Consider the following 15,172-nt stretch of genomic DNA (forward strand, 5'->3'; position numbering starts at 1 on the left):
ATTTTCATATCAACAGCTTCCACTGTAAAAGCGCCTACTCTCTCGCCTACCTTCCATGACCAGAACTCACAATGGCACTGTCTCCTCATCTTCTTCAATTTCCAGTTCACACTTCATCTCCAGGACCTGATTATCTCCTCTTCTATCCGTCTCCATGTCAATCTCCTTCTCCAATTTCCGTCCACAAGACTAAGATTCCGGTGGTTCCAATCGCCTTCAAGGTATCTTCGAGAGTTAGGTGCCTGACGAAGTCGTCTACTGAAGAGGATCGTTGGAGTGATTCGGAGACTTTGGTATCTGATGATGGTGGTGATGATAGAGATGCAGCGCGAGAGGACGCCAAAGTTCAACAACCCCAGCGAGAGAGAATTGCTCCCATTTCTTATGGTGATTCTCTCTCGCTTGGGATTCGCGAGCCGGTCTATGAGGTTTATTTCCTTGCCTTATTTTTTTTCCTGTAAATTTTATTGATTATTTATAATTCTGGCTACTTATTTGTTTTTTAAGCGATTAAAGAATGCAATTTTTAGTGGCACTTGTAAGTGAATACGCAGTTACTATATTGGTTGACAAAACAAACAGGAAGAAGAAGACTATTACAGTTAATTATCAGGCGAAGTGCTAAATCTGCATTTTTTTTTTTTCACTTATTGAATCGATTTTCCTTTATTTTCTCGGTATTATCTCGCCTTGATGTCAATTGACTTGATTTGGTTGTAGGATAATCGACAGGATTGGTTGTAGGATAATCGACAGGCAACCAAAGAACAATTAGTTATTTCACAAATATATTTTCTTCTTTGATTCTGTAGTAGAAATTACTGTACTCGTTACAGCTGCACGATTAGGATGGAAGATGTGAGGTTAAAGCTAGTGCCATTTTCGTATGCATTAGGGAAGAGTGTAGGGAATTGGCTTTGTTTTTTATTCTGTAGATATACAAGGTCAATATAACAGCAGTACTAAAAAAAACACAGCGATGTGGTGGTGGTGGTGTAGAAGGTTCTCAACACATGCAGACATCTTTAGAATGGAATTTACAGGGAAAAGTTTGAAAATTCAATTTGGTTGAAGCTTTTCGTTGTTTATCAATTATTCTTAAAAATTTTCAGCTGCACTTGGAAACTTTTCATGCTTTTCTGTTGCCATTACTCAACAATTGGTGTTATTTCCTGCACGAATTTTGCTTCCCTGTACAGGTTGTAGAAGTAAAGTCAAATGGGATGGTATCTACAAGGAAAATAAGCAGACGCCGATTATTGAAGACAAGTGGTATGTAAACCATTCAGAAAACAGCAGATTTTCTTCCCAGTTAACAGTAATATTATTTTTGTATGATTTCTAGAATCCCTTAGTTTTCCTCTGTGAAATTAACAACATGTTTTCAACATTTTATGATTATGTTGGCATTTTATTTTTTGATGGAGTAGCTGACATTTTTCATTTTTCTCGTACAATGATGTGGGCTCTCTCCTCTTGTGAGTTCAGGTCTTCGCCCACGAGATATCCGGAGTGTTGATCCATCATTGTTTTTGACAAATTCAATGCCCTCTTTAGTGGTACTTTGTCTGCTCCTATGGTTCTATTTTGTTATTCTTTTTATTTGATGATTTGGATCTATTTTTTGGAGAGGCTTCTCTCTAGCATGCATGTGTTAGGTGTCTACCTTTTAATAAAGTTTTCTACTAATTGAGAAGGTGTCAAATTAGCTTGATTGCAATTTTCAGATTTGCATTTGATTGATTTGACTAGTATTGGAGATGATTGCATTTTACTTTTGCATTGTGTCTTCACATTGTTACATGCTCAAACTTTCCAGATTTGTAATTTCACATACTGAGGAGGTATTCAAATGTTATTCTTCTTCTTCTTTCAATTTTTTAGTAATAAGAATAGAACACCTAATACACATATGATTAAGGAAGAGGAAAAATGAGAAAAGGACCATCTAGATATTAGAAGGAAAGTTCTTCTTCTCCTTCTTTTTTTTTCTAAAATTTTTGGTAATAAAAAGAGGACACCACTACACATGATTGGAGACAGAAGAAATTGCAAAAAAAGGAGAGTCCGTCCTAGATTATTAAAAGGAAAACTGCAAATTAATGAACATCAAACTTACCAAAGGATGAAGCTTGTGTGTTTCTGCAGTTCTGCTTGAACTTTTTAGAATTTTCATTTTGAATATTATGTCCAAATCTGATATTGATATTCTTCTACTTGTTCTGGTTAACTGATTGGGATACCCTTCTAGGTTCGTGAGCATGCTATATTGCTAAATCTGGGCTCTTTACGAGCGATAGCGATGCAAGAGCGTGTCCTTATATTTGACTATAACTGGTAATATTTTTCTTCTAGAGTAGGGCAACTTATCTTCTCCACCTCATCCTCTTTTCTAATTTTATTAATTTACCTTGTTCTAAATTGACCTGACAATGGAAGATGACTTTTTTTTTTGGGCTAATACATTTTAGTAAAGGAGGAAAAGCTTTTATAGATACGTTGTTACCTCGATTAAATCCCAGAAATGTCAATGGAGGGCCCTGCATGCCATTTGAGCTTGAGGTCAGTGGGGTATTCTGCATTTCTTATTTTATTTGCTGAAGCATGAGGATGATTATATGAATGCATTTTTTCCGGTTTTATGCTTTAATTTATAAAAAGCTATGGGTTTTTATTAGTGAGCCAGTTGTTATATATGTCCTAATAGCCCAATGGAAAGAACTTTCTTTGAGTACACATGTCTCTGCCAATCTTTTAATCAACCAAAGAATTGATGTATTACATTATATGTGAAAGAGAAAAAAGCTGTATGAAAATTATTTATACGCTCCACATACATACACGGCTCTGGGAAAACAAGAGATTGAAGAACAGTGGATTAGAGAAGATGTTGCAATCATGTTATGGGAGACGTATTCATGCCTTCAAGGATCTATTGAGTAGTTTCTAGAAAATACTTTTCTCAATAGCTAGACAAAATGAAACGAGAAACTGTAATTGGCTCCCTTTTCATGAAAAAGAATCTCTGGCTCAAAAGTACAATGGATATAGAGGATGAGGATCAGAACTGAGCAACTTTGTAAATTATAATGCAGAAAAATGCCCTCCTGATATATAGTCATTTCTTGGATAAAACAACTCCAGCTAAATTTGTCTTTGAGAATCTTTTGATAGAGAAATTAAGAATTATTTCTCTTGTTTAGCAATGAAAGAATTCAATTCTTTTGACTTAAAAGATTTTCATTTTAAAAACATTGAGATTATGCATGGTTTTATGAGAATTCATTTGAATTATTTTCTTGCAAAATGAATTATTCCAAACAAAGCCTTCAGATAAATTGACTAAAAGAAAAGGTTTTCAATGGGCAGTGATATTTAGCCATTATCAAGAAACAACTTTCTATTTTCAAAATGACGGCTTTTTTCAAACTTCTATAAACTTATAAAAAGGGAAATAATACAAGAGAGAAAACATAAGCACATACCTACTAGTCCATTGACCGTCTTTGAATTCCATACTCCATACTCCATAGGCTCCACCAGCTGTCATTAGTCACCGTTGTTACTTCCATGTGAACCAATTAGAGCGTCAGTGGAACACCAATGACTATGGGGTTAACAACCATGTACATTCTACTTGAAAATGGATTAGAGCTTGCAATTATGTGGGCATTTAATTTTCTACCAGTTCATCACAATATTTCACTTATCATATTTTCTCAAGTATCCATGGTTTTGCATTGGGCTTTGTTGTTAAACTTTCAGGTTGTTGAAGCAGCATTGCTTTCACGAGTACAACGATTGGAGCAGAGACTAATGACTGTTGAACCTCGTGTGAGTATGGGAACATAGTGAGTCTCCTTTGTATTTTGTTTCTTTTTTCTGTTTCATATTTGGTTATGGAACAGTTCTTTAACTTGTAGTACTCTTATTATTGTCTTGACCTTCAAATTATTGAAAATTGCCAGGGTTTGTTTAATGTGCTAGATCTAGATGGCTGATAGTGTTCCAATGCCTGATGGTGCAGTATGTTATATTTTTACAGAAATCATTAGGTATTAGCTGAGATGAAAAGGGAGAATTGGGATAGCTCTAATCTTCATTGTTTACCAGATCTAATAGAGAATAACATAAGACCTTTCAGGGTTTCAAAAGAGCAAAGTAATTATTTTTCTACAGATACAAATGTCTCAATATTTGAAAAGAGTTCTTTTTTCAATGATTTACTGAAAATTACTCTGTCTTGTTTCTTATTTCAAAGTTGAATTCTCTTTCTAAAACCCCCATTCCATATACTCTCCCATTATTTAATATTTTCAGAATCAAAATTAGTGCAATACATTTCCCAGCCATTTGTTTGGATTTACAAACAAATGAATTCTATATGTCTTTAAGTTCATATGCCCTAGCCTAGGATAATACCTAGAGTATCGGTGTTGCTTCCATCAAGTTGCACATTGTTTACCTTATTACCTTAGTCATAGGCAAAAAATTGCTCCCTTCTCTTAATAAAATTTGATGATCAGATTGATGTTTTATGTAATTTAATGGTACATGCTCTTGGATTTGAAGTCCGGATTATGGCCTTCCTCAGATGTTTTCTACCATTATGATTAAGTGCTTTTATGAGGCTTCAGGTTCAAGCTCTTCTTGAAGTTTTACCCAACAGGTTAACTGCTGACATTTTAGAGGAACTCCGTATCAGCAAGCAAACATTGGTATAACACACTTGACTTGAAATCACATATCTGTCATGATAGTAGGATGGTATTTGATCTTAACATTTCACTTGCATGTCGAAGGTTGAATTAGGTTCAAGGGCGGGAGCTCTTAGACAAATGTTGCTTGATCTTTTGGAGGATCCGCATGAAATACGCCTTATATGTATAATGGGAAGAAACTGCACTCTTGTAAAGGGAAATGATAATGTGGAATGCTCTGTTCCCTTAGAAAAGCAGATTGCTGAGGGTAAGCCATATATAGGAGCCCATGTATTCTAGTTGCATAAGTAATCTTACAGTTTAGTGTAGTTTTCTCATGTGTTCTATATCTTTATTCACAGAGGAAGAAGAAGAAATTGAGATGCTTTTGGAAAATTACCTTCAAAGGTTATTCCTGCTTCTATTTCTAGGCTTTTAAAGTATATATAATTAGGCAGTCTTCTTATTTATGATTTGCAGGCAATGTAATATTAGGTGGTCTGTAATCCATCTCTTTACTTTTCTTATGATGAGATGCAGTTTAGTGTTATGCCATCAAGAGTTCATAAGGTTATTAACTCTGACTAGTAATAAAAATAAAAGAAATAAGGGAGAGTTTGAGAAACCAATTTAAATTTTGGTTGATATCATCTTATATTTTAATTGTGAATCAATATTGTTGCCTTATCTGTGCATATGGAGTATGCATGTCAATATTTCCATTGTTATATGCTGTGCATTTTTAATGAATAAAAATTTTCTCTGCAATGACTTGATATAAAAATCTGGATAGGATCAGTTGAATGATTATAAACCCCTGAAAATGTGTTGATGGGAATGGAATTTTGGTAACATGGTATTAGAGTTTGTAGCAAAGTATTGGATCATCCAGAGGGAGAGCTTTTCTTTTTATTCTATATTGTTGGTTGGTTAGGGCTTTGGGAGGGGGGAATGGCAGGACATAATTTATGAACATCACTTTGAAATTTCGCCATTGATGCTAGCCAGTGTTCTAAAATTTTCTGTTATAACTTATAAGCAAATCTCTTATTGATAGGGAAAACACTTGATCGTGATTATTTTAGTTCAACTTTAGAAGCAGCAAGGACCCACTAGAAATTGTCTAATCTGACAGGGCATTTAGTAATTCACCCTAAACTTTATTGTCAGTTAAGTTTCACCCAGTACTGAAAGGAGCCAGAAAAAAAAAATACAAAAAGTGTTGGCCCACCGAGAAAGAAAATGAAGAAAAGTGAAGGAGCTTGTATAAGCTTTAGTAAGCTGATATGCATTGTAAAATAACAGGTGTTCTGTTCATGTTACATATTCTGCATCCTGGCATCATCTTATTCCTTTTGCAGATGTGAATCTTGTTATGGTCAGGCAGAACGACTTCTTGATTCTGCAAAAGAAATGGAAGATTCAATTGCTGTCAATCTAAGGTTGGCCTTTGGATTCTGGAAGCTATCGTAAATATTTGTCCTTTTCTTAGGACTAGTATTTCTGCCAAATATGTTACAATCCCATGCTCAGTAGTCAGTACAACAGTAAGCTATCTTATATTGTGCTAAGATACATGGAAATGGCAAATGAAGCCCTGCACATGATTAGTTAAGGTCAGAAATCTCGGTGGGGAGTGTAAAAAGCATCTCTATTTTCAATTGACTAAAATCAAACCAGAGAATTGCTTTGTATCAAACACAACTTTTGACAGTTTCTAAAATTTGCTCATTTTATATTTTCATGTGACAAAGTAAAAATAATTGCATTTAAACTACCTACCATATCCTTAACTCTTCATTAGTAAATGTAAATTCCATGACATGGTAACTTAAAATTTTCTGTTGAAAAGAATTGTAGATTGGGGAAACTTGGCTCATTCTTAGTTCCTTACCATAGAGGCGTGGGGTAGGGGGGAAGAGGGAAGACAAGAAAAAGCCATGGCCGTACCCTGGCAATGGTGGTGATGGTTTTCAACAGTGCATAATGATTTGGAGTTCATTGTTCATCTTGCTGTTGTCTTTGAAACTGCTTTTTCTTTATCAGCTCTCGGAGACTTGAAGTAAGCAGAGTGGAGTTACTTCTCCAGGTTGGGACATTTTGTGTGGCAGTCGGTGCCCTAGTTGCAGGTGTGTCCTTTGCAAGATGTGAAGTTAATGTCTTTCATATTGTATATGAATATCTTGTGAAAGCCATTCTTTGGGTTTATGTATTTCACAACACACTAGTTTTGACTGTTGAATTGTTTACTCAGAAGAATGAACATAGGCCATTCTGTTCTATGGTTACTTTCAGAATTACAAATCTCAAAAAATTTGGTGCATCGTAATTTATTTTTTGAATAAAAAATTATATAACAACGACAGAAATTTCATATTACTTAGACTATTGCTCATGTTTCAGGTTCCATGTTAATTAAACAGTGATTTATTCTATCACTTCTACGGCTTGCAATGATCTGCAAAATTGTTGTGTGAAGAATCTGTTCATGGGTCGTTCATTTGAGTAATTGTTTCCTGGTTGCAGGTATTTTTGGCATGAACTTGAAGTCCTATCTTGAGGAGCACGTGGTATGCCCATCCAAAAGTTTAGACGTCTGCATGTTTAAGCATTTCCGCAGCTGTTGAATTATACTGAAAGCAATTCATGATAACGTAACCTTTCTTTTTTCTCTTGCAGTTTGCCTTTTGGCTGACAACAGCTGGGATACTTGTCGGTGCTGTTGTGGCATTTTTTATAGTGTACTTGTATCTCAGGGCTAGGAAAATATTGTAATTTAGCAAATCTTCAGTTAGGTAATTTCCCTTTTTCCCGGTTATCTTCTCTACTAGCATCCATTTGCAATTCTACTAATTAAAGATATTCCCAGGGAGATCCAGCTCATTAGTGAAGAATTACCAATTATTGGAGGTTTATAAATCTTTACACAAAGTTTAGTCCATGAAACCTGAAATGAAGTTTTAATGATGGTAATAAAAAACCTAATGTTGTGTGTTTACTTTACAGGTGATTTCAAAGGTTGGCATACTTGGCCAACTAGTTATGATTGACCACTTGTACAAGGAACCATATATATTACAATCTTTTGTTGGGAGCGGAATGAGGTTCCGTGTATTCTTGATGGAAAGGGTTTGCCGTTGTGGCAGTGGAAAAAAACTTGCTCTTTAGAGGTATGTTAGCATTTTGTAATATGAAATGTAATAAAGAAACTTTTAGTACTGGCTGTGATTTATCAGCTCTTACATTTGAATGAGATCTTAGGGAAATGAAACACCTTCTCTTTCAAATGATCAATGAGACGAAAATGCTATTCCTTATAGTTCAGTGCCGAATTTGCGCAGCTATTGAATATCAGGTTGCAAGGCACTGAGTTAATATTTTGATCATGACGAAGATACATTTCTAATATTGCTGCAGCAACGGATCCTTATTTTGTTTGCATGTCCAACAAGCATTTCCAAGATCAACCAATTTGCACTTTAGATCAACTGCACCCAACAGCTCTTGCCTTGTGGAACGACTGCCCCTTGATAAGCATTCTTGTTGTCTTGACGCTTTCCTGATTCATCTTTTAACCACCAAAATATTTGATTGTTCATCGAGAGAATCTTTGATAGATTTATGTCAGAATTAAAACCTTCAGGTCCAGGTATTTCAGGATCAGCCTTGGTTTCCTTCAGGTTATCTCCCAAGAACTCGAAAATAATATTTACTGATCTTTATCTCATCTATTGCTGATTCAGTATGGCGTTGAATTCTTTGAACTTTCGAAGCTACAGACAATTGTTTTCTCATGTTGTTTAGGAGAGGAACAATTGAGACTAATCAGTCTAAGTCACCGTACAGCCTGTATCATCAACATAATGAAGCTTGATGATCCTCTCATGTATTAACGTACGCGTGTATATTTCTTCTTTTCCTACAATTTACTCTATTGTAGAAAATTCATCCCTTTACCTCAACATGTCCATCAAATTTTTTCTTAGTTTCTAATTTTCTTAATATAGGTGTGTAATTGCGCCTTAAGCCCAACTTTAATCGGTTTCACAGTGAATGGACTCTGGCTTGTTTCTGCAGTACGTGAGTTTGTTGTTGATGGGTCTTGTAGTAGTAGTGGACTAAGGTGGACTCTTAACTTTCTTTACAAACGAAAAGTTGATAAATAATAGAAAACATTGAACTTTCCTTACAAACGAAAAGTTAATAAATAATAGAAAACATCTATTTAGATTAGTGTTAAATTAGAGTTATAATTAAAAAGGGTGACCAATGGATTTGAGTGCTAAGGCATAATGCTTATTATTCTGTGTTAATAAAATTTGGAGGGCGTAATATTATTAGTAATATATCTAAAGTGTCTTCATAATCAATAGCAATAATTGTTGAGACATGCAATTAGAGAAAAAATGGCTTCACAATATCATATGCTTGATGGGCATGGCATTCATAGTCTCTTATTAGATCTTCCAGTGCTTGCTAAGAAAATATTGGTGACCTCTCTCCTTTTAGCCAAGGGCTTCCATTCCGAGATCTCTAACCGTCGGAGCAAGCAGTGATGCACCATTTCGTAGAGCTCTAATCGTCCGTGCAAGCAATAATTATAACACCATTGTTTTCGGCTTTTAAGGGAATTACACACATTTTGAACTAAAAAGTGTAATTAGTCCAATTGAATATAGTTTGAATGGATTGAATAACTTGTGATTAAGCCAATAATTTTAGCAATAATTGGTTTATTCAAAGATCAAAATAAAATCTAAATTGATTTATAAGCCGTACAGAATTGCAAGCTATGATATCATATTAAAATGAACTAAAAATAAAATGAAAAAGAGAATATTGCTTTATTCACTGTATATAGATTGACTTGTGTACAATAAAAAGATTCTCAAGACAAGAAAATATACAGAACAAAATATTTAATTAATTATTGATTAAAAGTCTAATATAAGCATCAATTAAGCCTAAATTATGAAATTTATAGCCAACATGAATCCTAATCAGTGGGATTTGTTGACAACAGGATTATGTCTACAATATTTTAATAGAAAAAAACAAGAAATGGAGCTTGGGCATGTACCAAATTAACTACTAAAAAAATCAGAAGAATTATGGATATCCACTAAGTATAATAATTCTTTTTATAAGCAAAAATATTATTATTAAAAACCAAGAAAAACTTAATATGATTTCATTTACACCATCATCAGGACAGGCTCCCAGGTATGGAACTGAAGATATATTATAAAAACAAAAGCAAGTAGATACAAAGAAAACAATTCAATCGGCGGAAAAGAAAAAAAAAAATCAAACCCAAGCAACGAATCCCCGGTTCAATGGCTGCCTAATTTCGCAAGGGCATATATAATCCAATTGGCCTCTCTAAATTTATGCTTAAACCGAATAAAGGGGAGAATTTTAAAGCTGTAATCCAATTAGATGTAGAGTTAGCAGTGGAGGAAAGTCCATTTTTATTACAGTATAATATATTTTTCTGGTACATATAACAAATATTCTAATACCAAACCGACATTATATTTCCTAAATCAAGTGGCATTTTACAAATCATTATTAAATTTTGAACGACTCTTTTTGTCTTGTAGGGATAGAGTTTGGTTACTAACCCTCTGAATATTTTCTTCACATATCATATCAATAATGCATCAAAGGTCAGCCTCTTCTAACAACAAAGTATCCCATATTATTAGTATTATAATTTTAATTATGAAGTCAACCATAAGGGAGAAATTTTTAAAAGATGTGGTTGGCTGGCAACAGCAACTGCATGTATTTTTTCAACAATTTGATAAATGGGGTTTACTTAAAATTGGACTTTTTGATGATTATGGATATTGTAATTAATAAATTAAATTAATATGAAAATGATGTCTTAATATTTCCACCACAAAATCTAAAAATCCAAAAATCTAACTGGTAAAGGTTCAATCTGGCTTAGATAGGAAGAGCTTTCTGGCAATCTCTGAATGCCGCCTCTCATATCATTTTCTTGACCCTTGCTTACCATCAAATAATCTTTTGATTATTTTTTTTTTCTAATTATGCAAATTAAGCTTTTAAGTTTTATTTCATCCTGTGATTAAATCGCCAGCTCTCCGTTATGATTACGGTGTATCTACGTAGAAACCGAAGGGGTATTAACCCCTGAAATTTCTATACTTTTTAGGGGTATTTTGGTAATTTCTCAAAACCCTATTTTATTAAGTGAAAGAGCATTATTTTACTTATTTTTTTTCTCTATATTACTTTGTTGGAAACTAGTTAAGAGAATTGATTGAACAAATGAGTTTCTTATAATAGATTATTTAAATTTAAAAAATAGATTTTAAAATTAAGAAAATATAAATTATTAATTTAATATATCAGACTATTTAAATTAAAAAAAAAGATTTTAAAGCTAGAAAAATATTAATTTCATGAGTTTCATTACTCATACTATCTAGAAAAAAAAATGCTAGATTTAGAAAAAAGAAGTTTCATATTTCATGAATTAAATTAAATGGAAAAATTTTTTATGTTAAAATTACTACGACTATTTAAATTAATTTAGTACCAAACGGTTTTGTATCACTTTTTTTTTTTTTTAATCTGTAAAATTGTATTAAAATCCAAAAGGGCAAAGATATATAAATTGATTCAAATGTGTAATTAAACCTTTCTCAGAAAACAATTCAAAAAATTAAAACAAAATCCAATAAATCAAACCAAAAACCAAAAATCCTAAAACAGTAAAACAAGAAAATAACCATAGCCGCAAAACGTAATTTCACCGTCAAAAGCGGAGGAAGGGCAACCAACACAGAAATTTCTAGCACACGATTTTCATAATGAAATTAAGCTTTTTGATTAATTAATTAATTGAATAGTGGTGAACAAATTCCTTATAGTCATGCAGCAAAATCATGACATCATAACCCTAATAAATCAAATAATTGAAGTGAGATGGAAGCATTATCCAAAATTCGTAAGGATTAAATTAATTAAGAATCTAAAAATATTATTAGCCGATGTCTTCATATTAAATATTAAGGAAATACTTAAAAATGCATTTAATTAATTATTATTTTTAAATACAAACATTCCAAATTTGATTAGAATTACATCATATTCCTATTTAACTAAATAAAATACATTAATCGAGTATTTAGACAAAACTTCATTTAAGGGAGAAAAGTAATAAATTATTCATTTTAAGACTCGATATTAAATTTCTTTTTTTTTTTATAAAATTTGATATTAAACATTTAAAAATAATAGATAGCTTAGAACTCGAATAACAAATAAAACGTAACATATATAAGCAGTTAACTATCGGTGGTTATATATAACAGTTATATATATAGTGATTTTATTATAATATTAATTATATTTCTCAAATCGATTATCAATACTATATGATCTAATTTTTAATATTTAATCAATAATCATATAGTGAAATTTCTAGGTGGAGAAAGATACTCCTAGGCTAATCTAAACATGTGAAATACTATCAAATTTTAAATCATATATATATATATATATATAAAACACCGTCATGAAAAATTAGATCTAAATGAGTTCACATGGTTAAATTTGCTCATGATTATTAAGGGATTTTTTTTTTCGGTCTTTTATGATGAGCAAAAGTATTATCAAAAAGTTGTTGTAACAGAATATATTTTTTTCTTCAAAAATAAAAAAATAATTATGTCAACAGATTAATTATAGTTTATTAATATTTATTCATTTTTAAGTCAACAAATGTATTCCTAATACGTAAGAGATGACCTGGCCATCGTCAATCTTTCATCACAAAGTTCCAGACATGGGTACCTAACTTTAGATCCATTGTTCTATTGTACTGAATTAATCTTTGACTTGTAATAATTCTTCTCTGATACGTGGAGCCCAAGTCATGTCTACACTCTATCTTTACTAGAAAAGAATATGGAATAAGTACTCCTCGTTTGGCAAATGCTTAATTAGCTTCTACACCATTTTTTTAGACTTTAGAGAACAATTCACCAACCACCAAGGTTTTGGCATAGGCCAACACTTCACTATATAAGGAGGTGAGCGCTGCCTCAGTAGATATGCTAAAAAAAAAAAAACTACATAGCCAATATTAGCCTACCCAAAGAAAAAACCAAATACCAAAAACCATGAAGGTGAGAATTGAGAGCACAAGAACTGTTCAGCCAATCTATGAAGGCAATTGCCCTCCTCCAACCTCTCACTGTATCCCTCTGAGTGTCTTTGATAAGGTCACATATAACACCCACATCGCAGTTATCTATGCCTATCGTCCACCGACACCAAAAAATGCAACCATTGAGCTTGGTCTCCAAAGGGCCTTATCAGAGTATAGAGAATGGGCTGGACGGCTAGGGGAAGATGAGAAAGGTAATCCTGTCATTTTTCTCAATGACAAAGGGGTTAAACTAGTTGAAGCATCTGTGGATGGCAAGCTTGATCAACTCATGCCCTTGAAGCCATCTCCTTTTTTGCTTAGCCTTCACCCTAGCTTGAAGGATGTGGAGGAGCTTGTGCAAGTTCAACTCACAAGGTTCACTTGTGGCTCATTAGTGGTTGGCTTCACAGCTCATCACTTGGTAGCTGATGGTCATTCCACTAGCAATTTCTTGGTTGCATGGGGCAAAGCTAGTCGTGGAGTTGATATGAGCCCAATTCCTCTTCATGATCGAACCATTTTCATCCCTCGAAAACCTCCTCATTTTGAGTTTGAACACAGGGGAGTTGAGTTCAAAACTAAAGGTCTCCTCAAAGATTGTCCAAATAAATATGATGACAACTTTGTGGATGATATTATAGTCCATAAAGTCCATTTCACATTGGATTTTCTGTCCAAGCTCAAGGCTAGAGCTTCTCCACCATTAAATAATCTGCAGAACAAGCCTTACAGTACTTTTGAGAGCTTGGTTGCTCACCTATGGAGAGCTGTAACAAGGGCTCGAGGGCTCGGTGGATTCGAGACAACACATGTGAGAATCTCTGTGAATGGACGCATGCGAATGAATCCAAGAGTATCCAATGAGTACTTTGGAAACTTGGTGCTATGGGCATTTCCAACTTCCAGGGTTAAAGACCTACTGCGAGAGCCATTACCTTATGCAGCCAAGCTCATTCATGAAGCTGTAGCAAAGGTAAACAACAACTACTTCAAATCATTCATCGACTTCGCTACCCACAAGGTGGAGAAGGAAGAAGACCTAGTACCCACGGCAGAGATGAACAAAACGGTGCTATGCCCTAATTTAGAAGTTGATAGTTGGCTAAGGTTTCCATTTTATGATTTGGATTTTGGAGGAGGAAGTCCATATATATTTATGCCATCTTATTTTCCAACGGAAGGAATGATGTTTCTCCTACCTTCGTTCATTGGAGATGGAAGCATAGACGCCTTCGTACCTCTTTTCCAGGAAAATTTGGCAAGCTTCAAGGAAATTATCTATTCATTGGACTAAGTATTTATCTTTTCCATTGTTATAAGAAGTTCTTTAATAGTTGTTTGTCATGTATTTTTCTTGAAGGTGGACCATTTACCTGCTTGTCAGAACAACTGCTTTCAGGAGATATCATATAAAGAGATTTAATTATATTTGCATGGAAAATTTTCAAGTAAAAAACTTTGAAATTTGATAACCAATCAATATAAGAGATCATAAATAAACTATACGCAATTGGTGACGTGTTGTCGGGATTGGGAACTGAATATATTTATATATATTTTTTGAATTATTTGATAATTAAGTAATTTAAGATAACAAATTATAAAATCTATAAAATAGTTATTTATTAAATTCTTAATAATAAATAAATTATTAAATTTAATTTCTGTTTAATAAAATAATCATTTATAAAAGATATGAGTTGATTATTGATTAGTTGTCCTTTTAAGTGGTTAATATTTTTTATAATAAAAGTTTTTTTTTATTATTTTAGTAATAAATTGAGAGATTACTCTTTTAATTTTAAAGATAGATTTTTATTCATTATTTTTATTTATTATTATAGTAAATAATTTTAATTTTTAAAATATAAAAATTAATATTCTATAAATATAAAAATTTTATAATATAAAAATCAATTTAGACGGATTGCAATTATGATGGTAAGTATTAAAATCAATTTTAAGTGTAAAATTTTATATACTTATAAAAATTAATTTAGACGGACTATAATTATAATATATAAGTATAAACATTAAGGTAAAAAAGTTAATTTTTAAGAAAAATAAAATTAAAATAGTAATTTTTTAATTTTTTATCATTAAAATAATGAATAAAAATAATTTTTTATTATAAAAAAATTCCACTTAGAAGAGTATTTTGATTATTGAATAATATATATTATAATATGTACATTTTATTTAGGAAATGACCACATTATTCTATGAATTTTATTAAATTTCAAATACGTTAATATAAATTACCTTTTAATATTTAAATTATATT

At 32.5% G+C, this 15,172-nt stretch overlaps 2 protein-coding genes across 11 annotated transcripts; both read left to right on the top strand.

Moving 5' to 3' along the window:
• Position 1: 1 nt before the first annotated feature.
• LOC110613887 (magnesium transporter MRS2-11, chloroplastic) lies at positions 2-8,726 on the top strand. Of its 10 annotated transcripts, none has more exons than XR_006350506.1 (16): positions 3-428; positions 1,200-1,272; positions 1,489-1,559; positions 2,252-2,337; positions 2,472-2,562; positions 3,766-3,834; positions 4,638-4,718; positions 4,803-4,968; positions 5,063-5,108; positions 6,062-6,142; positions 6,747-6,829; positions 7,227-7,270; positions 7,380-7,495; positions 7,570-7,631; positions 7,707-7,870; positions 8,042-8,726. XR_006350506.1 is itself a non-coding variant. In XM_043956076.1 (14 exons), the coding sequence occupies exons 1-13, from the start codon at positions 72-74 to the stop codon at positions 7,473-7,475; spliced, it is 1,344 nt and encodes a 447-aa protein (XP_043812011.1). In that variant the 5' UTR covers positions 3-71; the 3' UTR covers positions 7,476-7,495; positions 7,707-8,032. The 10 variants fall into 10 exon arrangements, 2 of the variants coding, with proteins under 2 accessions (XP_043812012.1, XP_043812011.1); XR_006350500.1 differs by having other exon boundaries at positions 7,570-7,610; XR_006350507.1 differs by having other exon boundaries at positions 7,580-7,631.
• Positions 8,727-12,807: 4,081 nt separating this feature from the next.
• LOC110613924 (agmatine coumaroyltransferase-2) lies at positions 12,808-14,379 on the top strand. The gene has a single exon (XM_021755344.2). The coding sequence runs from the start codon at positions 12,860-12,862 to the stop codon at positions 14,180-14,182; it is 1,323 nt and encodes a 440-aa protein (XP_021611036.1). The 5' UTR covers positions 12,808-12,859; the 3' UTR covers positions 14,183-14,379.
• Positions 14,380-15,172: the final 793 nt, after the last annotated feature.

The sequence above is a fragment of the Manihot esculenta genome, chromosome 4 (genome assembly GCF_001659605.2).
Source record: "Manihot esculenta cultivar AM560-2 chromosome 4, M.esculenta_v8, whole genome shotgun sequence".
Classification (NCBI taxonomy): Eukaryota; Viridiplantae; Streptophyta; class Magnoliopsida; order Malpighiales; family Euphorbiaceae; genus Manihot; species Manihot esculenta.

Excerpts from the sequence above, each read along its gene's own strand:
- LOC110613887 (XM_043956076.1), top strand. The coding sequence starts at position 72 with ATGGCACTGTCTCCTCATCTTCTTCAATTTCCAGTTCACACTTCATCT. Across the intron at positions 2,338-2,471 it reads CTTATATTTGACTATAACTG|TAAAGGAGGAAAAGCTTTTA; the intron begins GTAATATTTTTC and ends AATACATTTTAG. Across the intron at positions 5,109-6,061 it reads TTGGAAAATTACCTTCAAAG|ATGTGAATCTTGTTATGGTC; the intron begins GTTATTCCTGCT and ends TTCCTTTTGCAG.
- LOC110613924 (XM_021755344.2), top strand. The coding sequence starts at position 12,860 with ATGAAGGTGAGAATTGAGAGCACAAGAACTGTTCAGCCAATCTATGAA.